The sequence below is a fragment of the Lolium perenne genome, chromosome 7 (genome assembly GCF_019359855.2).
Source record: "Lolium perenne isolate Kyuss_39 chromosome 7, Kyuss_2.0, whole genome shotgun sequence".
NCBI lineage: Eukaryota > Viridiplantae > Streptophyta > Magnoliopsida > Poales > Poaceae > Lolium > Lolium perenne.
In genome coordinates this window covers 319,711,973-319,727,116 of record NC_067250.2, presented here as the reverse complement: position 1 = coordinate 319,727,116, position 15,144 = coordinate 319,711,973, and the positions used below count along the sequence as shown (strand labels likewise).

Genomic DNA, 15,144 nt, shown 5'->3' with positions numbered 1-15,144 from the left:
GATGTGATAATGCTGGCATATACACAATTAATTTGTTTTTACTACATGTTTTCAGGACTGACATATGGCGGACGATAGAGCTGACCCGATTCTGGACAACTATGATGCGGACCTTGAAGAACATATGTTCGGCATCATAAAAGGCGATATTCTATATGTGCCGACCGGACAAGAAGAAGATGATATCTCTTCTTATCTGAACCTTGAGGGTGAAGATGAAGGGCGCCGTCAGCAAGATGATGCCGAAGAAACGTCGATAAACGACGATCTTCAATTGGAAGTAGCAACCACCTCCGGCGCCGAGGTATATATATATACATATTGAGCGTCTGGTGATACAAACTAACTGATTTGAATAAATATGTGTGTACTAACGCGCGCGACTCTCTTTCTTATTTTAGCCCTCGGCCGGATCGTCGAAAAAATCGAGTACGTCGTCAAAGCGTGGCGCAACCAAGATGATGTAACCAAACAAAACATGCACCATCGAGGTTGTCGATGAAGAAACCGGCAGGCCGCTGGAGCCCAGCAAGAACGCCACCAAGTTTATCAGCCAATGCGGAGCCGTTGTTAGAGACAACGTCTCGATCACCGTCCAGGAGTGGAATGAGCCAAAGAAGGCACGTCTTGGTTTCACTTTTGTCGATAAGAGAACAAAAAAAGATTGCTTCAACAAGCTTATGGAACATTTCGTTCTACCTCCGGAATACCGCAAATATGATGAGGCGGGTAACAAGATTCAGGAAAACAAGGAGAGGTGCAAGCTAGTCAAACAGTTCGCTCTTTCTAAGATGGCCAACGCATTCCGGAAATACAAGCAAAATCTTGCCCATGACTTTGTCAACAGGGCAAGACTCCGGATTTCACAGGACAATATGAGAAACTGCAACATGATTGGCCAGAATTTGTGAAGCAAAAGAAATCGGAGCAGTTCCTTGAAATATCGAAAAAAATAAGGAGAATGCAGCCAAGAAGGAGTACAATCATATTATGGGGCCAGGAGGGTATCGCTTTTGGCAGCCTAAGTGGGAGAAGATGGAGAACGAGCTGAGGGCGCGAGGAATCCGTCCGGTGCGGAGGGATGGGACCCAAGGGCCAAAAGCTGGTGAGTACGGGCATGGGGGATCGGCGAACCCGGAGACAGGGGAGTGTGTTTATCGTGGCAAAATAATTAAACCCACCCAAAAGCTTATTGAGGCAATGAGGGATGCTCAAGAGGGAGGATCAAGTTCAACGAGAGAACGACGCCCGACAAACGCCCTCGGGAATCCTGAACACGGAGGACGTGTACGAGGCATGGGGCCCATTCCATGGAAAGTAGGGTTCCCCCAGAACGATGACCCGTACGGTTACAGAAGCCGTAAGAGAAAGATGGATCGGGATGCAGATGTTGTGGCGAAGTTGGTAACGGAAATGGATGTGATGAAGAAAACTGTGAGTGTACTAGTAGCCGAAAGAGATGCAGCTCGGGCGCAGCATGAAGATCATCCGATGGATCTCGGAAGCCAGCAGCGGAGAAGAAGCAGCGTGGCTTCCACGGAGGCCTCACCGGCTGGTGCACCGACGATCGAAATTACTGCACCGGAGCCTGTGGTGGTCGAAATTACTGCACCGGAGCCTCCTCGCGACCCCGTGGACGATATAAAGGAGAGGAAAGCATGTCATCTGTATTATCCTATCGGGAACATGTCCATGAAGGTAGCCCTCGGCGGTGCTTTACCTCGTGGAGCCCTCCACCACTACTACCCGATTCATGATGGCTGTGCTGGGGTCAGGGTGGAGGAGATAGTCCAAGGGTTTGAGGACCTGGACATTGACATTGCTACACCCGAAGGGGTGAAAAGACTTGGAGATGTCAAGCGCCGCTCATTCTATGGCGAAGAAATTTATCAAGTTTCCGGGCGAGGCGCCAACAAGTCCACCCTACGGTGGTGGTGGTGGCGGTGGCGGTGGCGGTGGCGGTGACGGTGGCGGTGGCGGTGGTGGTGGTGGTGCTTCACCTACACCTCCTTCACGTCGGCCCGACGCCGCCCCCAATTCACCTCCGGCGGGTAGCGACGCCGCCCCCGATCCTCGTCCGGCGGGTGATCGGACACCGCGCCCCAATCCACCTCCGGCGAAAGCGAAGCGGTCCTGGGTTATTAACCCGGACCCTTATGTACCTAGAACCACAAAGATACCGAGCCATCATGAAGCCTCTCCCCACAAGGCCTTGGGAACGTAGTGCCGAGGAAGTCGACGCACAAGCGGCTGCTGAATATGAGAAATGGAAGGCGGACTGCAAGAAGAAAAGAGAGCCCGAGCCCAAGCAAGTATTTTCTGACAAGGAAAAGAGCTGGGCTAAGTCATTTTTGAACACACCGTCCCAAGCCGCGAAGAATCTGCCTGACGACTATTTACGTGAACTTCGTAGGCAAGCACTCGCGTTCAAGAGGAACCAAGAGTTGGCGGAGAAGAAAGCCTTGGAGGAGGAGGCCGAGAAAAAATTAGAAAGGGGGAAAGAAGTTGCCCAGCTCGGGGAACAAAGTAAACAATCGATCGCCCCGCTCATAGTGCAAGCCGCCGGTCCGGATGCCCCCGATATCATAGCAGCTGCGGCAGCACATGGATTGACTGTAACGAGTGCCAGAGAACAAGCGGCCGACTTAGGTATCACTCTTCGTGCACTGTTAGGCCTTGATGAGGCGCCAATGAAGGACGTAGTATTTACATATGTGAAGAATGGCCCTCTCGTCGAGCCTGCGCAGGAAGAGGATCTACCTCGACAAATGAAAGGTCTGCTAAATTGGTACAAGGGTTACATAAAACTTAAAAACGCCAAAGACTATATTTATGCTAATGTGAAGGACTGGCTCAAACTTTCCCTCCATTCTTTTCTCTCTTTAGTGGAGGTGTTTGGGATTTCCTCTTTGGGCTGAACTGGGCCCCGTTTGCTGTATCGGCCAGTGCTAGGCCTGCCTCCCTACCGTGACGCTCTGCCCGAAAATCCCTAGGTCGCCAGTCTCGTGATAGTTTCGATTCAGTGCCGTTTTAGCCAAAGCTTTGGCACCCTTCTCTTCTCTGATCTAGTAGTCTCTTCAGTTTTTCATCGATCTTGTTTAGTCTCTGCGAGCAACATGTCTTACCCCCGATCTCCACGCCGTAAGCCCCCGCCCCCCTGTGCTCCTGCTCGTCGCCAGCCTCAGCGCTCCGGCCCGTACACGCCCCTGCTCGCTACCGGCCCAGGTTCTCCTGCTTCCCACCGTTCTCCTCGCCACCATCTAGCTCCTCCCGCCGCAGCGCTGGATGGAGGTGGTGCATCGCCATGGGAGCCCTGCCGCGTCGCCAAGGAAGGGGGCATCATGGGTGGTAGGCACGACTTGCCTAGGTGACCCCTGCCTCCTCGGCCCATGGCGTCACGAGTCCCCCGTTCGGCCTATCCCGACCCATAGATCTAGCCGCCTTGGCTTGATTCGGTCGTATCTTCTTCTTGTAGCGAGCTCGTGTATGTGTGGATCTATGGGGTCAACGCTGTCACCTTAAATTCGTTTTCTTGTTTCAGCGCAGCAGCCAAGATGGGGCTCACGTTCACGAAGCTGTTCAGCCGCCTCTTCGCCAAGGAGATGAGGATCCTCATGGTCGGTCTCGATGCGGCCGGTACGACCACCATCCTCTACAAGCTCAAGCTGGGCCAGATCGTCACCACCACCCCCACGATCGGTAAGCCCCATCCCCACTGTATGTAGTTTGTAACTGTATAACTCTCGGTTGTAGATTTAGCATAGGAGTGCATGTAATGCGAGTTTCATGGGAAGCAAAAGTTTGAGATCATTACGAAAGTGGCCAGCTCATTTGCAACATAGCCTCCTGCAGGAGTTAAATAAATCGTTGTTTGTCCAATTCATGCTAGATAGTGCACTTTATACAAATATTTGCAACCACATGTAATCTTTTGATGCGTATTCACATTGTTTTTATATGAATGCTTATTTTAGTGAGGAACTGAGGATTGTGATTATGTTAGATTTTTTTTTTACCTCTGCACCACACGTATGGGTTCATTGAATCTGTATGCTACAAGGATATTATTTAGGGTTCAAGCACCCTCCTCACAAACAAAAATATAATGATACCCTCGAATTGCATACTACGTCTTCCTAGAATTTATCATCTCAAGTCAAATTCATACGCAAAGTTTAGCGCCTCACCTTTTGTAAATTTTGAGTACTAGTAAGCTGCCAAATTTAAACAAATATAATGGAACCTTGTCTCGCCATTTTTTGTTGATCTTTATTCTTACACAAAATAGATCTTCATTTTTACGATCAGCGAACATGAGGTGCAACTGACTGGGTGATCCTTGTGTCTTCGAAATTAGAAGCAGCATACAAGACATTTTAACAGGCGCACCATTATAATGTATGCGTGGAACCATTTGTGGAAAACACAGGCACCCTTTTATTTTGTATAGGAACCCATCCGAGAAAAAGATTTTATTTTAGAATTACAATGTGGTTTTTAGCAACTGTAGTTATGGTTATGCATTTTTAGCAATTTGTTATATATTTGTTCTAAGTAATTTTTGCATCAAACTAAGGCTGAACCCTGGCCCCCTAGCACACTCTATATTAATTCCAAATTCCAAATCCTGTTTGTATGTGTTGGGCACTGTTTTTAAATGCATTGGGCACCGTTTTTAATTTGTATTGGGCACCATATGATCAGGTGGGCTCTTATTAATGTCGCTTCTATGTAGTTTCTATGATGATAGCCTCCAGGATCTATGTAATTGTCATGTTCAACTGAATTGGCTTAATTAAGAAATTAAGCAAAAGAACTTGGCCTGCCAATGTGCAGGCTCCTTTTGTTTGGCCGGCATTGTCTCTCCTTCCTGAACCTCATCGCCTCTCTACCCGTGAAGTGTGTCGCCCATCCCCGCGGCGTCGAGTTGATGCTGGACAAGGACGAGCGAGTCCTCTGCCTGCACCGAGCACCGTTTACGGAAGGGCTCCGTTGATTATTTTTATGCAGCATTGAATAGGAAAATGAAACCAAATTGATTATTTTGATGTGGCACTGTTTTTTTTCCAGATTTGTGAAAACACACTAGATGGTGTTGATAATAGTCACCGACGGATTTGTTCAATGGTGTTTTTATTCAAATGAAATCTCAATGAAAAGTCTGTTTGATGTACACTTTAACTTCCATTGAAGTTTTATCTGACCACGTTAACTGGAACTGCTAGTTAATGGGAAAACTAAGTTGGTGTCATTCAAACATACCAACAGAATTGAAGTTTTATCTCAGTTTACTCTTCACTTTGAAGAGGGCACCCATTAGATATGCACCAAGCACCGTTCATGGCAATAAACAGGCTCCTTTTGTTTGGGTGGTTGGCTCTTCTTATAAATTGTATGCAAATACCTAAGTCATTTTGTTTCCCAGATTTTTATTTGGAGAAAAAACAAAATTGGCTATTCTAATGTTTCCTGTTGACAACACCGTTTCTTAATTTGATATTTTTAATTTGATCTTCTACCTTTGTCGTATGGGGGCATAATGAACAAGGGCAGGTAATTTGTGAAAACACACTAGATGGTGTTGAGAATAGTCACCGACGGATTTGTTCGATGGTGAAAAGTCTGTTTGATGTACACTTTAACTTCCATTGAACTTAAATCTGACCACGTTAACTGGGACTGCTTGTTAATGGGAAAACTAAGTTGGTGACATTCAAACATACCAACAGAATTGAAGTTTTGTCTCAGTTTACTCCTCACTTTGAAGAGGGAACCCATTAGATATGCGCCAAGCACCGTTCATGTCAATGAACAAGCTCCTTTTGTTTGGGTGGTTGGCTCTTCTTATAAATTGTATGCAAATACCTACATCCTTTTGTTTCCCAGATTTTTATTTGGAGAAAAAACAAAATTGGTTATTCTAATGTTTCCTGTTAACAACACCGTTTCTTATTTGATCTTCTACCTTTGTCAGTATTGGGGCATAATGAACACGGGCAGGTAATTTGTTTTTCTCAAAATGAGGGAAGAGAGAGACTTGCTGATGAGCTTAATGTGAAACTGAGCTAATTAATTAGTAATTTTTGTTCATGAGCTAGGTGATCAGATATCTTCAAATATTAGAGTTTTGCAACTTTGAGGTGCTCCATCATTTGTTCATGGATACGATCTCTGAAAGCACCATTTCTTATGTGAAGTGCGCACACACACCTACCGTTCAGTTTAGGCAGCACCTAGCGTTCAGTAGGTTAGCTACTACCGATCTTTGTGCAAGTTGTATTTTTTATGCACAATTTTTGAGAAAAGGCAAGATGTGCAGAATGAAGATGATGTTATGGCTGGACTGACATCTGGTGGCAGTGAGGGAAGTGCATCTACGACAGCGAGGGGAGCAGATTGGGAAGGCACCATATAACATGTCGTTGGGCTCCGTTCATTGATTTGATCAAGCACCTCTGTCAAATAAGGCATGCGCCGTGGTAATGAGATTCTGAGATTCCCTTCATTCCTTCAGATAAAAAAAAAAGTCTAGCGTGATCCTTAACTTGTATCACTTTTATGATCTTTGTCTAGTCGCAATTATTATCTTAACAGGGTTAAATTATCTGTAGTTACAGTACTTGTATGAAAAAGATGATCTGAACTAGTATATAAGAATCATGCTTTATCTTCTTGGAATTGAACAGGAAACAGATGGTGATGCCAGTCCATCCTGAGTCAAACTTGGAGAGGTGAGCAGGCTGCCGACCCAGATTCTCTCACCCAGGGGCAAATTTTTAGTGTAGGTCGTGAGATGCACCGAATGAGAATATACTGAGCACCGTTGCAAGATCAGTGTAGGCTCCGAATTATTTTGAATGGGATCCTTTTCCTGTTGCCAGTTTCTTCTATGCCTGGAGCTTTTCGTCTCATCATATCCAATTGCCAAGAAGTGTAAGCAGATTGTGATTTGCAGTTTTTTTATTAAAAAAGCTCATGTTGTGCTGATTAATTCACTGCCTGTGTCAATCTAAAATATATGTCTTCTGGTTTAGTTTAACCCACCTCTAATTGATTTTATTTTATACCCGTGCGAATAGAATCAATTTGATTAATCTAGGTCAATCTTTCTCTGTCATGTGTGACCAAATCTGCCAAGCGGACGCGTCCAAACTCAGAAGAGCAAGGTGCAGCAGTCGGCACATGCATGTGCTATCAATATAGTACTAATAAAAAGATTAGAGAAGTGTGTGTATTGAATACTCGTGACCGGAATTTAGGGGAAAAGGAATATAACGGACACCAGTGAAGACAAAGTCTGGACCAGACTAGGTTTCCTAAGTGGGATATGTGCCAGCGAAAAGGTAGATCTGACATTACTTGTTATAGCGCGCGAATTATAGAAACTAGAGAATCCAGATCTTTTTGAACCAAAGAGTGCGGATCTCAATGCGAATGAGTGGTTCCGATTACACCCTCCACTACTTACAAACATAGCAAATCCGCACTCTCTCTCTCTCTCTCTCTCTCTCTCTATATATATATATATATATATATCCAAAATAGTGGGCTACCATGGTGGCTAGCTGTGCACACCTCAGCAGCCGTCCGATCTACTGCATATGACACCAGATATACAACCGAGAGCACAATCTGCAAACGGAGCAAGCTAACACCGTCTCTCACACAGCTGGCCAGGAGCACACTTTTCAAATTTTGAATCCACAACAACACATGCAATACACTTTGCAATACACTTTGCAATACACATACTCCTCAGCTCCAAGGAAAGTGTATTTTATTAAGTCCAAACAAACGTATCCAAACCATTCTACCAACCAAAGTACTAGTCCATATGACATGCAGTTTCAACGTGAGTTCTCCACCGTATCTACCAGCTCCATTTAGCTACCGCTGGCGCCAATCCAATGCACGTTCACAAGAGGAAGAAGAATGAGGATGCAGAAGGATTGAACGACCGTGGCGATATATCCATCTTGGTGTGCTGTCGAGGGAGACAGGTCCGGCAAGCTCTAGATGATATGATCATCACGCAGTGGCTATGGTTGCATCATCATCCGGCTTGCCGGCCGCCCTTGCCAACAACGTCATGACATACTCCCACCCCTCTCATTTTTGTTGATGCTTGCGATCAAAATACATTTTGCAGGAGAGCTCAAATCTTTCAATGTGGCGGCAGGTGCAGCAGAAGGACTGGACGCGGCGGTGAAGGACGGCGTCAATGTGATCTCCTTCTCCATCGACGCGTTCGACGACGTGCAGTTCAACTATGACTTCATCGACATCGCCACGTACAAGGCCATGGAGTGCGGCTTCTCTAAAAAACCTGAAGGATTGACATACTTTCGACCATTGAGATGTCTTTTGGGTTGGCTTATTTCTTGTTATTTTGCCTCATCCAATAAATTATCTTTTGGGGAAGTGAGTTCATCTTTGTTTCTTGTTTTGTTCTTGTTCAATTCATTTCTAACTTCAAACTCTGCTGTAAGGAAAAAAGGTTGAAATTTGGTTATCAGGCTGCATATTTAGACGTCGCCATAAGACTTGCACTCCTTTCAGCACCCCTACTGGATTAGCAAGCAGCTGGCTTTCTTTTTTTTCTTCCAAATCATTGTCTAGGCGAGCTCAGGAACATCTGAAAAGACACGTTTCCCTTATGATCAACAATGGGCACCCGACTAGTTTGATTTCAACAAATTTCAGTTCTGCAAGTTTTGATTCTTTTGGTACTGCATTTATCTACATTTGCATTTCTGTTATGGGATTCAAGAAAGTAAGTGCGTTTTTTTATTGTGCAAATGCATGGATCTTGTCTTGCATATTCCGTTGCTCTAACCAGTTGTAGTGAGCGAGTTAAAAACAGGTACAAATGGCGACGCAACACAATGATTATTAACAGGTACAAATGGACAACCGTATGCAGAATGTCAAAAACGAATGCCAAAACGAACGCTAGACAACCGTACACACAATGTCAAAATGAATGCCAAAACAAACGCTAGTTGGATTTGCAGTTTGGAACGAAATTTCAACTGGAATACCATGCATGTTGCTATTGCATTTTCCTTGGTACAGCTTGCAAACCTGGCAGCTTGCAAAGATTAGCTATGCAAACTAAAGAGCCAATTATATGAAAGTGTAGAAATAAATGTAGAACTCATGTGTATTATCAAATGTATTTATTTCTGTACTGCAGTCGAAATTACACTTCAATTTCTGCTCAGATTCTACATTGTAGAATACAACTTTCCACTTGTAGAATTTCAGCCAGCAAGCTAACGGCTGTAACACCCATGAATTTTACCGTTAGCTCACTCCACTTCTAGACATAGGAATCTTGATCCATCGATTTTCTTGCACACTATATCCAATGGCTAATGGTGGGTGCATAGCTAGCCACCATGATAGTAACGGAATATGCAAGACAAGATCCATGCATTTGCACAATAAAAAAACGCACTTACTTTCTTGAATCCTAGAACAGAAATGCAAACATAGATAAATGCAGTATCAAAAAGAATCAAAACTTGCAGAACTGAAACTTGTTGAAATCAAACTAGTAGGATGCACATTGTTGATGATGAGTGAATCGCGTCTTTTCAGATATGCATGAGCTCGCCTAAACAATAATTTAGAAGATAAAGGAAGTCAGCTGCTTGCTAATTCACTAGGGGTGCCGAAAGAAGTGCAAGTCTTATGGCCTGATATGTTGGAGACGTCTAAATATGCAGTTTGATTTGCACTTCGTTTTGCACTTTGAGTGGTGTTGGGATAAGACATATCAGCCATTTGTAATTCGTAGTGTACTACAGTTCGTTTTGCGTTAATTTTTCCTTGCAAGCTGGCAGCATGTACAACATCTTTGTACTGCAAAGTGTATTGTGATGTGGATTCAAAATTTGAAAAACGTGCTCTCGGCCAGCTGTGTATGTGACGACGTTAGTGTGTTCCCTTTGAAGAGTGTGCTCCCCAGTGTATATCTGGTGTAACGTATAGGAAATCAGATGGCTGCTATGGTATGCATAGCTAGCCACCATGGTAGCCCACTATTTTGGATATATATATATATATATATATATATATATATATATATATATATATATATTGTCCTAACTATCTTGTTGTGTACGCTATTATGCAGAATGAAGAAGCGGGAAATGCGAATAAGGAACATCCATGATGTTGGGTTCATTGACCCACAAATCGTTAATTCATATGTGTTAGAACACCACCCCGCCGACGTGGAGGATGACCTGTGGCGGTTTATTAGAAAACAGAAACTCAAAAGTGATATTCTATTTCCTTACCATTTTGGGTGAGTGTTTCTGTCTTGAGCACATTCTCTTTTGTTTACTCCATGCATGGTATGTGGCTAATCGATGAGTTATGCATGACTGTGCATGTATCGTGTCCGCAGGTTCCACTGGATTCTTATGGTAATTCAATTTCAGACCTCCTCAGTTCTCGTCCACGACTCTCTGAATATGGATCCGGCGCTTTGGGCCGACATGAGAAAAATGATGCAAAAGTAATTATTTTCATTCATTTGCGCTCTATATCGATCGGCCTATTTCGTTCATCATTTCCTAATATCAAGTAACTAATTAATAACTCTCTTGTTCATTTAATTTTCTTTGCCTCGTAGGGTTTGGAGACGGTTCGTAGATACCAAGGTCGGTGAATTCAAAAAAGAGCTACATTTTAAAATGGCAGTGCGGACGATCGAGGGATATTCAGCCACCGGGGACCAATCTATGTGGATACTATGTTTGTGAGAGGATCCGGAGATACTGCAATGAGCGGGACCAGAAGTGTGAGAACAACATCCTGAGGAATAACCTCCGGAAGACGCTTAGTCCAGAAGCTCGCTTCCGACCACTTCAAGAGGAACTAGCTGGATGGTTGGCGAGGGAAGTCATCGATCCTAGAGGAGAACACCATTACGATGACGTAGATCTTTATATGCACTAAATTATGGATGGAATCTTGTTCAAAATTGTATATGGTCATCCGATATTGAATATATATTGTATATGGTCATCCGATATTGAATATATATTGTATATTCCTCTTGAATTCTTTTTGGTTCTAATTTCAAATTTGTTTGAAATTGTACATTCATATGCATGTATGCTGTAGTACCGTAGAATATGTGAAACTCCTTCAAAATTAAAACCCAAAAGAAATAAAACAATACAAATTAAAAAGAAACCAGATTTAGGGGGAGGGGGGCTAAAACCCTAAACCCTGCGGAGGCCTTTAGTCGCGGTTGGCCAGAAGAACCGCGACTAAAGGTCCTCCGCCCTGGCGCTCGCCTGCGGCCCACGTGGACGGGCCTTTAGTCGCGGTTCGTAAGGAACCGCGACTAAAGGGGGGGGCCTTTAGTCGCGCTACTTTGGTCGCGGTTGCGCAACCGCGACTAATGGCAGTTGCCAACCGCGACCAAAGCCCCTTTTTCCACCAGTGCACCATGGGAAAAAAGCCTCCCGCGCCCGCTTGGACTGTAATATGACTCACATTTATTAAAATATGACCTATTTGCCGAAGAAAAGGTAACAACCAATGAATTGTATGAAAGAGTCTTGGAAGTGAAAGACGCCGATGATCAAACAATGATCGGCACTGAGGTTGTTGCTGTATTTCTAAGGCGCCGCATCCAGCCAGCTATGCCTAGAGCTCATTCGATGTGGCTATATTGGTTGTAAAAAAGGCGTCGGGGCAACATTTTCCCAGTCGCACACCCGGCATTTGCCCCTCAGTGGCGAATCACCATGCTATGACTGGAAACGGGTCGTGTGACTTGTCATGTCATGTATGGCACCATGCTAAAATAAATTTTATTCTGAATAAAAAAACATATTTTATTTGCTAGTGAGCTAGCCGCATCGTCTATAAGTCGTGAATATTCGCGCGAGCCCACGCGCTATGTGCCATACATGTGCAGTGCAACCCGATGTGTGTTTCTAGCAATTTATATGGCTACCACAGCTCACCTTATAAGTTGGTCAAAACTTCCACCCCTTACCGATATGGGACTAAAGTATGGTGGTTTCCTGCCCAGGTTGTGCTACTTCTCGCTAGTTGTGTCAAAAGACTCTGGCGCGTGCATTTGATTATTGGGCTTTAGCTAGACCTTGTATCAGCCAGTCTTGCCTCGCGTCCCAGCCTGCCGGGCCCACGTGCCATGCAGAACTTTGTATTGATTTAGTGTGTGATGTAGAATAGTGGCAGTTGGTCAAGGTATGCGTAGTGCCCTCCGGTGCATGCATGCACATGGTCATCCGTACAAATCCATTATTTTTTAGTTAACTGTGCTCGACTTAGACATTCTCCAATTGCAACAAGTTTTATATTAACTAAATACCTAAAATAGGTTAATATATGTTTACCGCCCAGCTTTGCGTCCCGGCAGCTTTTTCCGCCTAAATTTTAGCACCTACCTACTCGCCGGGTCTTCCCACACAACTTCTTTGTACCAAGATTTCATGTGCCGGCGGCCTTTTTTGGGAGGCCGTATCCGTCGCATACGAACTCCGAATTGGACATGTGACCAGGCATCGAAACCGTCTCTACAAGGTGGGTTTTCCACGAGCCACTGGACTTGCGTTTTGCTTGAACTCTGCAATTGAACGCTGGCGGCGGCGGGGCATCTCTCTCCCCCGCGTGGCTGTGTCTGGCGCGTTGGCTCGACCACGACGTGGTGAAGACGTAGCTCCGGCGGGGTGGCGGTGCGGCTAGTGGCTGGCTGGCGCGGCCCTGCGACGGTGTGCCCGTGGCCATGGGTGGCGGTGACGGGCCCATATCTGGGCCAGCGGGCCTAGGTCTAGGCCTCATCTGGACTGCCTCGGGTTGGGCGGCCCCGATGCGTCTGGTCGACGAGCGGCGAGGGCGCTGGTTCGTCTTCCCCCATGTCCTAAGGCGGGAATCGTGGTGGGTGCCTCGGTCCGGCGTCCTCGACTCCTCGGGATGTGAGGCGGTGGCGGGCAGCATCTGCGACGTGGATCGTCGGTTCACGTCGGTTTCTGAGGTAGTAGCTGCTGTCCTTGGCTCCTTCTCACCTTTTCCCCACCTCCCGAACGAAAGTCCAAAATCTCGCTGATTGGGCGACGGCGACGCGCTGCTGCGCCGTGACCTTCTTGGAGGCGCCGCCTGGGGAGGTTTGGGTAGGGTGGCGGAGCTAAAGGTTGCAGCTTTTGGTCAATGTCGGTCTTCGAGTAGCTGCATGCGGTGATCTCTGGCCCGTATGCGTGTGTCGGCTGCAGTCTGCCCCGTCCTCTGCAGGTGCTCCCGACGGATTTCTTGTCGCTGGTGGGTGTCCAAGTGGTCGGCAGTGTGGCGGTATGGTGTGATCTTCGTCAAGGTAGTCTTCGTCCAGGGCGGCACTGGGTCCGGAGCCCAACACCTCTGCAGCTTTTGGTTGAGCTTCTCTCATGTCCGATGGTTCGACACCTTCGAGCCAGGCGAGAGGGCAGGGGCCCTCTTCGGCATGAGAACAGGTTGGTGCTTCTGGTGCTCGTAGTCCCGGTTGTTCTCCCCTGGTTCAAGACTGCAATTCTGCTCCTGGCAGTGCCTCATCGTGCTTCCTAGCTGGTGTCCTTGGTGTCGAACAGCGGCGGTCTACACTTCTGCAAGATTGTCCTCGCTCTTAGTGCAGTGTTGTAAATCGTTCTGTGTGTACCCTTGTATCTTCCTTGTCATGGTGTGCGTGGTGCGGTGGCGGTTGATGGCTTTGTTAATTTAAAGCTGGACTTTTGAGCCTTCTATTTAAAAAATTTAATCAGGCTTTTCCAGAACGGAGAGGCCCCTTGCCCTGTTCCGGAGAAGATGCCAATGGCTGACTAGTATTTAGCACGTTTCGGTCTATAAAATATTATGATGCATCTTATCATACATGGAAATAAATATTGCGCCCGCTATACATCTAGGACCAGAAAAATTCGCATGCCTCTTAATTTACAAATCCAGCTAATAATAGTGTAAGCTAATTAACCATGGGATTATATTCGTTTAGGTTGCATGCATGCGTACATGCTGACCTATAGCCATTATTTGTAACCATTATATATGCCACTCTTCCCGCGCTAGCTCCTCTTGACTCCTGAGGCCAGCCTCGCTTACATACCCCTCCACCAGTCTCGCTACCGGTGGCCGGAGGAGGAATAGGCTAATTATTCCGCGTGCCCGCTGGCTGGCCGAGACCACCAGCCACCATGGACGCCGCCGAGGCTAAGCCAACACCAGTAACGGCCACGCCGTCACGGCCGCGCGCGCAGCCGCCGGTGAACCCCTGGTCGACGGGGCTGTTCGACTGCATGGAGGACCCAGGCATCTGCTGCCTGACGTGCCTCTGCCGGCCCGTGCATGACGTTCGGGCTGATGGCGGAGATCGTGGACCGGGGAGCGACGTCGAGCGGCGCCAGCGGGGCGATGTACATCGGGATGGGGGTCATGACGGGGTGGGGGTGCCAGTGGATCTACACCTGGTTCTACCGCACCAAGATGCGCGCGCAGTACGGCCTCCAGGAGACACCCTACCCGGACTGCTGCGTCACAGGCTTCTGCGAGCCCTTGGCCATCTGCCAGCAGTTCCGCGAGCTCAGGAACCGAGGCTTCGTCATGGACATCGGTACGTGCCCTCTGCGTTTGTCTCGTCTTGAAGACCCCGATCCGTGTTGACAGCGTTCTAATTGCTAAATGGTTTTCGTGCAGGATGGCACGCGAACATGGAGCTGCAGCAGCAGCAGGGGCGTGGCGGCAACGCGGCCACGGTGCCGCCGGCCATGCACGTTGATGGAATGACCCGTTGATCGATGATCTAAGTTCTGTGCTAGCTAGCTACCAACCTGTCGGATCCATACATACGTATAGTCTTTGCTAGCTAGCTAATGGTAAATCGCAACGCTGCTTCTTGCACCTCGCGGATGCAAGGAGATTTATCTTTTTTGACGCCGAGTCGAGTAGTAGTTCATGTAAAACGTAATTGAGGGGAACTGCTCAACACCCAATGGGGTGTGGCTATCTCATATATATATAGGGGTACACAAAGGTGTACAATACAATATACAGCATATATAGAAGCTATGTATAATACAGTCTAACACCCTCCCTCAATCTTAACTATGGCCAGAGGTACTAAGCAAGTTA

General features: G+C 46.6%; 1 protein-coding gene and 1 pseudogene across 7 annotated transcripts; both read left to right on the top strand.

The window, feature by feature from the left end:
* Nucleotides 1–2,982: 2,982 nt before the first annotated feature.
* Nucleotides 2,983–6,995, top strand: LOC127316913 (uncharacterized). Of its 7 annotated transcripts, XR_011747981.1 has the most exons (6): nucleotides 2,989–3,367; nucleotides 3,542–3,699; nucleotides 4,837–6,000; nucleotides 6,099–6,247; nucleotides 6,320–6,479; nucleotides 6,687–6,995. XR_011747981.1 is itself a non-coding variant. In XM_071823045.1 (4 exons), exons 1-3 carry the CDS (start codon nucleotides 3,117–3,119, stop codon nucleotides 6,438–6,440), a joined length of 489 nt encoding a protein of 162 aa, XP_071679146.1. In that variant the 5' UTR covers nucleotides 2,985–3,116; the 3' UTR covers nucleotides 6,441–6,479; nucleotides 6,687–6,995. The 7 variants fall into 7 exon arrangements, 3 of the variants coding, with proteins under 3 accessions (XP_071679146.1, XP_071679148.1, XP_071679147.1); XR_011747980.1 differs by having other exon boundaries at nucleotides 4,837–6,247; XM_071823045.1 differs by lacking the exons at nucleotides 4,837–6,000; nucleotides 6,099–6,247 and having other exon boundaries at nucleotides 2,985–3,367; nucleotides 6,361–6,479.
* A 7,102-nt stretch (nucleotides 6,996–14,097) lies between these two features.
* LOC127312936 (cell number regulator 2-like) lies at nucleotides 14,098–14,860 on the top strand (annotated as a pseudogene).
* The last annotated feature ends 284 nt before the right edge of the window (nucleotides 14,861–15,144 follow it).

Bases quoted from the DNA above. Each gene is read 5' to 3' on its own strand.
- LOC127316913 (XM_071823045.1), top strand. From the start codon at position 3,117: ATGTCTTACCCCCGATCTCCACGCCGTAAGCCCCCGCCCCCCTGTGCT. The intron at 3,368-3,541 runs GTGACCCCTGCC...TTCTTGTTTCAG, and splicing joins GGTAGGCACGACTTGCCTAG to CGCAGCAGCCAAGATGGGGC. The intron at 3,700-6,360 runs GTAAGCCCCATC...ATCTGGTGGCAG, and splicing joins CACCACCACCCCCACGATCG to TGAGGGAAGTGCATCTACGA.